Here is an 8,316-nt window from a genome sequence, read left to right on the forward strand (position 1 = left end):
CTTAATTTTCTACCGCTTTTCTCCACCACCTCTTCAAAACCAAGTAAAATCCCACCCCTCCCCAAAAAAAAGAAAAATAAAGCACTTTATTGAAACAGCACATCTACCCTAATTTGAGAAGTGAATAATGATATAAGTTGGACACTGCCCATTACTTCAAGCATTCTCTTTGAGCCAGTTTTACTTGCAGCTTCAGTTTGCAGATGTTTCTTTTGTCCTCCAAAATATTTTCAAAATCACTCACTAACATGTCATGCCAAAACTTGTTTCATTTTATAACTCCGTAGCACTGTCAGGCAGTTCTGGATGTATAGTGCATACTGCACTTTATTTTTTGTTCCTTCTCAAAAGTCTTCTTCTCAGCCATCTTATGTGATATAGTGAACTACATAGAGCTCTGCACACCTCAGGATAATTGGTCATTTTACGCTCATGAGAACATTGCATTTACAAACTTCATTAAGAGTAAAACTACTGGGTTGTACAATAACAAATAGGAAGAATTTAAAGTAAATTATATTTTCAAGTCTTGAGAAGCATAAATCCTTGATGGCAGTACTATAAAATGGTTGTTGTGACTATGTAATCTAGTCTAATACAGATATACAGATGGGTTGTATATATATACAGTAGTTCCGGGTCATAGTATGTTTACATTGAAGTCACCAGCAATAGAGGCTGAAGCTAACTTCAGAATAAAGCAAACAAATACGTGAGCCTAAGTAGGGAAATTAGTTCTAAAGAATTCTAGTTTCCTGTTGATCTATGTCATCCAGCTGGTCAGCTTTCATATTTGAAGTAACTTAATGCGTGCCGAGAAAGCTTATAATGTTTTTCTTCCATTTAATGCTAACTGTGACTTCCGTGTGAAGGCTTTCCATCATCAAGGCACTTTAATGGCCTATCCCCTTTATCAGGCCTCCTATTTTCATGACATCTGTAGAAGATTTATTATACTTGGGACCTCTAGCCTCTACTTCACATGTGGCTGAAATCAGAGGCAGGGAAACTCACACACATACACATACACAAGCCCTGTTTCCATAGGAAATCACTCTAAAAAGATTCTCTTCTGCCTTTTGTTTTACAAGAAATGATCTCACTGTAATCAGAACGGATGTCCTATAAAAGATATTGCCTGTTTTTCCCATTCAAATGAAAGACAAACAGTTAACAGTACTGAGTATGAGAAGAGTAAACAAGCAGCAGTAAGTGATAGACCAGTGACCACTGGGAAGGTGTAATGCCCCATTTAAAGCAGCAGTATTTTGCTTCTTTTGGAAGGGAGGAAGGATTTTCACATAGACTCATAGAACCACCAAATATCCCAAGTTGGAAGAGATCCATAGGCACTGCTGAGTCCAACTCCTGACTCCATGCAGGACCACCCAAAAATCAGACCATATGTCTGAGAGCCTTGTCCAGATGCTTCTTGAGCTCCAAAAAGCTCAGAGTTCATGACCATTTCCCTGTGTTCATATCATATCACAGAATCATAGAGAAGGAAGGGACCTCTGAAGACCAAGTCCAACCCGCCTGCCAAAGCAGGTTCCCTACAGTAGTTTGCACAGGAAAGAGTTCACATGGGTCTTGAACATCTTCAAGGAAAGAGATTCCACCACCTCCCTGGGCAGCCTGTTCCAGTGCTCTGTCATATGCCATGGATTGTTGCATCTGTTTTCCCATCCCTATTTAGTCTATTTCTGATCATAAACTTATTAAGTTCCTCTTCAACTCATTGTTTTTGCTTCTTTGGCAAAACCCCCTCCACTAATAACAAATAACCTGTTTCCAACATTCAGCATAAGAATAAAGCAGTGATCTTTGGGTTCACATTATGGTCATAAAAATACTAAATGGAGATAAATATAAAGGTTGGCAAAGTCAAACAGGCAAAGTTATGGGACCCTAGAAAAAAGTTATTTTTATAAAGTGCATGGAAAAAAAATGCAAGCAATGTTCTCCATTAAATAAATTCTCCATTAAATACATTCTTATTGAAAATGATCAATATTATGGTAAGAGTCATCGTCATTCTTCGGTAGGATAAAAATGGAGATAAAGTTTTCTGCTGTTAGGGTGAATTCAGTAATACAAAATATACAGTGAGCAGCTAAAAAAATAATCAGCTTGGAGTTGGATTCTGCAATGGATTCTACAGTGACTGATGCTGCAAACTAGAAGCATACAAATGCAGGGTCCTCCAGACTTCTGAATTGTTCAGAAATCTCCTCATCACCTGTCACTAAGCATTTTCACACTTAGTGTATGTTTGTCTGGTGTGACTGAATGTCACTTAAACCTTGTAATTAAGTTTAATCCAACAACTCCTTGGAAGAAAAGTAGTATTGTAGGCTCCATTTCCCAGCAAGAATAAAAGTAATATTCAAGACACTGATATTTCTGAGTATTTATTGTGGCACTTTAAAGCGTATAAACTCCATTTCTAGGTGTTTCAAGTCAGTTCAAAAAATAAAATGAGGCTTTAAGTTGTAGGCAGTACTTCAGTAGGTTTTGGTTAAGAGTTTTTAGAATGTTACTAGACAGGAAATGTGAATTTTGGTAGGAAAACAAAGAGCACTCTCAAATTAAGGCTTCCTTGAAGCAAAGCATTTATATGTTTACTTACGTTACCATGTCCATTGGCTCACTAGTGTGTACATTTTTTCAGATAAGAAATTTGTGGGTTTCAAACATGGAAAAAAAACAACTCAATCTCTGAAAATACATCCTCTATCTAAAGGCCAACAAAATTTATCTCTTATTTATACCAACACATTCTATTTACTTTGTAACGCGTAAGATAGAAAGAACTGCAGAGCCTGAACTTTGAATGTTTTTATCTATTTCCAATTTTACTACCTTAGCAATTAAAGATGAAAAGGCTGGTTAAAATTTAGTCTGCTATTAACTGCTCGTTACCATTCTTTGCATTATCTTGAAGAGAAGGCAGTTTGTAGGGGAGCCTAAAACCAAGTCGAGTCTTTATAAAACCTCATTTTAAAATTTTACTATAGTAACAACATTTGCACTTAATATATTTGAAAATTTTATTTAATAGCCTCATAAGTTCAGAATAGTTACATAATAGTTACATCACGGCTTTTAAAAAGGATTGCACTCAGCTACTCAGTCCATTGAAATACTAGAAAACAGGGAAAAGGAAATTATGGAGTGTAGAGGAGCTCTGTCCACTGGACTGAGTTGTTTGTAGCAAGTTCCTACTGAATATGAAGACGTCCTCATGCCTTCTGGTAGACTCTAACGCACTTGACACCATTCATGTCACATTCCTAGAAGGTAAAGAAATGAACTCATTTCATTTGCCTTGTCTCGGTACAGAACAAAAGGAAACAGGCTGCAGCTCATGATTTTTAGAGTTACGTTTCAGGCCACTGGCTAGTAGCACACAAACTGGGGAGCAGGGCAGAACTTACCACCACCAACTGTCCGTCCACAAGTTTCCGTGTTATTACGGTCTTCTTGCCATCCCATTCCTGCTCCTGGATCAATGACCCATCATCTTTTAAGCTGACAAGTGTCTGAAAAACAGAACCTGAGCATGAATATTTTATTGACAGCATTTGATGAAGGCTGATGCTTTCCAACCCGCTTTCTTCTAAAGGAAAAATTCCCACTCCAGCTCACTCGATAGAAATTTTGCCATTGAATTCTACAAAGCCAGGATATTATCTTATTTTTACTGATCCTCTTCTTACATTAGCTGGCTGTTTACTTTCTGCTCTGTCACATTCCTGCATATGACAGACCTCTGACAGCAGGCACAACTTCAATAACAAGAGCAAACGAGGTTCTCTGTTCATCTCTTTGTGAAAGGGCTTTGAGCTTTTGTGAAACACTAATACCATCTTGCAAAAATGGATGAATTGCCAGCATCTGGTTGAAGGGATAAGGAATGGTACATAGACAGCACTCACACAAGGAGATAAAAGAGACATATTTGAGGGTTTCTTTGTGTTTAACCTCCTTTTGGGTTAATATTCTCCCCATTCAGTGCAAAGAGAAGCTTTTTTTTGCTTTATGAAACTGGTGACTAGGGACTGTGATTCACATTTATGCCTGGTGTATAGCCCCTGCACACTGAGCCAGCCTCTTGTTATGCAAATAGGAGAGGCTGAGCAGCCAGGTCAGCTGCAGGGCTGCATTGCCTCTGATTAAACATCAATGGGATTTTTTCCATAGGCTTCCAATAAAGTGGCATTTGACTTTAAAATGGATTTAAAGGTCTGTTAGTTTTACTAACACAATGCTTGTCTAACAAATTGAAGGCAACAGTACACAAGACAAGATTAGTTTCAGCATTTTCCCTCTTTGGAAATTGCTTGATCCAGAAAAAATCAATTGATTTCAATGATACTTATAGTGACAGCTGCTCATCAAATACAGCATTGTTAGCAAGGATGCCAAGGCTGACTTCCAAATTGTGTCTTCATCCACAAAACACACAAATAACTGTTTATTCAACAGAAAGTCTAGAACACTGACCTGAGTTTTTCTGCCATCTAATGTGTTTTCCTCAAACTTCTCACCAATCTTGAAGCTGAACTGTGAAGTTTTGAAGGTGCTTTCTGTTTTCACAGTGATTGTATCCCCCTCCTTAATGATGTAAACATCTGGTTTCGCCATGCTTCCCATTTTCCTCATGGCCATACCGACACCTGCAAGGAAAGAGGCACAGTGTGTCACAAAGTCAGTTAAACCCTAAGGCTTAGGGCCACACAGGAATTCAAATACTTAATTCCCATTTAATTAGGCACTCAAGTATGCTTGAGAATCACGGCTCAAGAGTCCAAAAGAAATAGGATGTTTTAAATTATCCATTGATGGGGAAGGAAAAAAGCTTGTTAGCAAGGTTATTCTTTTGCTTCCTTAAAGAGCTACAGCTAAATCTCTTTTGTGCTTTAAAGGACGCACAAATTTCCTGAAGCTCAGCACTGAATTTTTCCACATAAAAATAAGTAATAAACAGGAAAATAAACGCAAAAGCTTCAACAAATATATATACAAAAATCGTGTTCTGAATGCTTTAAAAATTCTAAAGCCTAGGTGTCCAACCTTTTGGCTTGCCTGAGCTGCACTGAGTGAAGAGGAATTGTGTTGGACAGTATAAAGAATATAAAATAGATAATAAAGTTAATATATATAAGTAACAAAACTTTTTTTTAATTAAAACATAAAAAAGAGAAACAAGACCAAAAAACAAGCGGCTTGGGCATGTATGTTCTATATTATTAACTGATAATTGAATCCACCAGCACGTTTATTTCAACTTAACAGGCAGACTTCAAACACGCTCTACACAATTGCAAATATGCAATGTTTAGTTAAATGTCACCCCCTACATCCTGTCTCCAAAACACTGATTTCTGAATGAGAATGCTCCCATTACACAAAATACTGCTTGCAGGCAACTTGCAGGCAGGATCTTTGGAAATTCAACACATTATGGGTATCATCTGGAGACCATCATCCTCAAAATGCTCCAGCGAATAAAGGATTCCCCCCGCCCTGGCCCCTGTGTGTGCCCAGGGGCTGTGGGCTTTGCTTGAGTCTTTTTGATCTGAAGAATGAAAACAGAAATAAGAGGGTATTCAAGCAACAAAGTGGACTTTGTTGAATGGGAAAGAACGGATCTGAGCCCAGAGTTGATAAGCAACCAAATGGATCAAGAAGTGCCACCAAGTGCGTGTGTAGTTAGAAGTGCTGTCAGGTACAGCTCAGCGCTCTGCTGGAGTGCACAGGATGCTTGGGTGAGGGCTGAGTCCACAAAATAAAGGTTACAGTTTCCTTGGGAGGTGCAAATAAGGAAGAAACTCCCAGCCACTGCCTCTCCAGAATCAGATGAGATTCCAGGAGTGAGCCATGAGCACGAGTGCCTACAGAGCACAGAGTGGTCCTCCTGCGTTCAGGTGTTCTGGTGGAACTGGAAGGTACTGGCATGGTGACCCCTTCCCACCTCTTTGCTGTTGTCAAATCCAGGGTGAGTTATTGAGCAGCTACACCTTGAAATCCAGCTACAGAGGAGAGCTGAGTCATTCTTTCCATGCGGCGAGCAGTGAAATGCAAACGTCCTTATCTTGGAATTATCTTCTACACTGACTGAGTAGAATCTGTAGAATCTCACAGCACATCTCAGTGGGATCACGGGCAGAGCTTCCGAAGCAGCCAGCAACCTGCCTGAATTGCAGTTGTAACAAAGAAAAGTGACCGGCCTCAGATTGCCACCTCGAAGTGAACTGACTGGTCGCTGCCTACACACGGGAGGTGCTCTGGAGTTGCACCATTTCATTTCTACTGTGAAGCTGCAGCTCCTTCCCAGCACAACAGCATCCTAATACATGGCTGAGCAGAGCGCATATCAAATGTTTGAATTTCCTCCATCATAATCTTTGCAGGGGCTCAGCCCAGAAGGTTTTCTCAGCTCACACCTTCCACACACTGACAGGCATCACAAACGTGATCACAGTCACTGCCGCCTGCAGAGCACAGCCATAGTGATGCCTTTTGTATTTTACATGAAGAACGCCTGACCTAAACTCCTTCCTCTCCTCCTCCAAAGAGGCTCGAGGCAAAATCTCCCCCTTCTCGAGAAAGCATCCCAGCCTTCAGCACTGAATAAACCGCAGAGAACAACAGCTTCTAAGCGCACAGACACCGCCAACGTCTATCAGCCAGGATGCTCCCAGGGATGCAGGATTCTCGATTCAGCACCAGCGTGCCGCAGAACGAACAGCAGCCCGGGACTGCGGACAGCGCACCGGGTGATCCGCGCAGAGAGCGGCCCGCGGAGCGCAGCCAGCTCCGGGCACCACGTGCAGCTGATCCGCTTTGGGTCGCACCCGCCCGGATGGAGGCGGCCCGGGCTCAGAGCTCTGCCCGGCTCCGGGAGGCTCCGCCTCGGCCCGCGGCCCCGCATCCCCCGCACCGAGCCGGCCCCGCTCCGACCGCGGCACCGCGGGGAGGATAACCCGTGTCCGGCAGCCGGCGGGAGGGGGAGCGGCGGGGTTGTGCCTGCTGGCACCAGCACCTGCCCGCGGTGCAAAAGAAATAAAGAAAACAAGAACGTTAAGCCTGGATTTCCGACATCTGTACGACGAGGAGGAGGAGGCGGCCGCGCCGGGGTCGGCGCCCGGAGCCCGCGGTGCCGCACCCCGGAGCCGCCGCGGATTCCTCCCGCGGACCTTGGACAGAGACTCGGAGGCGGCTCCGCGTAGAGCCGCTATCCCTGCCCAAGGCGGAGAGCCCCCGCCTCCTTACCCAGCTCCTTCATGTACTCCTCAAAGCCCTCGCTGGAGACCAGGCACCATTTGCCTAAAAACGCGTCGATGGCCATGGCGATGGCGGCGGCGGTGGCGGCGTCCCCGGGGAAGCTGGGAAGCAGAAGGACGGAGTGCAGCGGGACCGCGGCCGCCTTTATAGCGGGGCCGGGGACATGTGCCGCCGGGAAGAGCCAATGGGGCGCCCGCCGCGCCCCGGCCCCTTCCCCGCTGAGCCCCCGCCCGCTGAGTCCCGCCCGCGGCGGCGGCAAGAGCGGGCACGTCGCACTGCCCTTCCTCCTCCACCTCCTCCTCCTCCTTCTCCTCCGCCTCCTCCCGCACGCACGCTGCCCGCGCACCCGCAGCCCCACGGCCGTGGTACCCGCATCCCCCGGGCACGGGGCCGCGGGCTCTGCTGGGGACATCGCAGCCTTCGCGCTTCTTTGCATAAAGAAGAAAAATCCCTCCGGCGCCTCCAGCTGCGAAAGGATCCAAAAGTGGCTGCCGGGATTTGGGCTGCAAGGAGGCTTTGGCATTCTGGGGCACTGGATCCTCAACTGCACCGTTTGTTACAAATCGTAGCAACGGTGGTGTTATTTTTATGGATATTTCAGGTAGCACTGAGCATGGGGCATCATATGGCGCGGAGACACAGCAATAAATCTTACTCAAAATATCCCGAGTTGGAAGAGACACATTATAATCAGCGAGTCCAACTCCTGGCTCCACACAGGACCACCCAAAAATCAGACCATAATGATTCAGCATTCAGAATCTGCTGATTGGCCCTTCCATGAACACCCCCGGCCCCCTTGGCATATCACATTAGACCACACCACAATAATGTGTGGCTCACTGCAGACCCTGCAGACCTACACATGGCAATGGGCAGCAAACAACATCAGTCTAAACATGGAATTTACAATTCTGCTTATCACAGAATCACAGAATACCCTGAGTTGGAAGGGACCCACAAGGATCATCGAGTTCAGCTCCTGGCTCCACACAGGAGATCCAAACCATGATTGTAGTACATAGG

The 8,316-nt window shown here is 44.4% G+C and overlaps 1 protein-coding gene across 1 annotated transcript; it reads right to left on the reverse strand.

Annotated features, from left to right (window-relative positions):
* Positions 1 to 2,395: 2,395 nt before the first annotated feature.
* Positions 2,396 to 7,387, reverse strand: LOC136058812 (fatty acid-binding protein 5). Its single transcript, XM_065752549.1, has 4 exons — positions 7,279 to 7,387; positions 4,507 to 4,679; positions 3,438 to 3,542; positions 2,396 to 3,293 (listed from the first exon to the last, which is right to left on the reverse strand). Exons 1-4 carry the CDS (start codon positions 7,352 to 7,354, stop codon positions 3,243 to 3,245), a joined length of 405 nt encoding a protein of 134 aa, XP_065608621.1. The 5' UTR covers positions 7,355 to 7,387; the 3' UTR covers positions 2,396 to 3,242.
* Between the last annotated feature and the right edge of the window lie 929 nt (positions 7,388 to 8,316).

Source organism: Cyrtonyx montezumae, unplaced genomic scaffold (genome assembly GCF_038088225.1).
Source record: "Cyrtonyx montezumae isolate F1298 unplaced genomic scaffold, pur_monq_1.0 scaffold_8, whole genome shotgun sequence".
Classification (NCBI taxonomy): domain Eukaryota; kingdom Metazoa; phylum Chordata; class Aves; order Galliformes; family Odontophoridae; genus Cyrtonyx; species Cyrtonyx montezumae.

Bases quoted from the DNA above. Each gene is read 5' to 3' on its own strand.
- LOC136058812 (XM_065752549.1), bottom strand. From the start codon at position 7,354: ATGGCCATCGACGCGTTTTTAGGCAAATGGTGCCTGGTCTCCAGCGAG. The intron at 3,543-4,506 runs GTCAGTGTTCTA...TCTGTTTTTCAG, and splicing joins TAGATGGCAGAAAAACTCAG to ACACTTGTCAGCTTAAAAGA. The intron at 3,294-3,437 runs GTAAGTTCTGCC...TTTACCTTCTAG, and splicing joins TGGACGGACAGTTGGTGGTG to GAATGTGACATGAATGGTGT.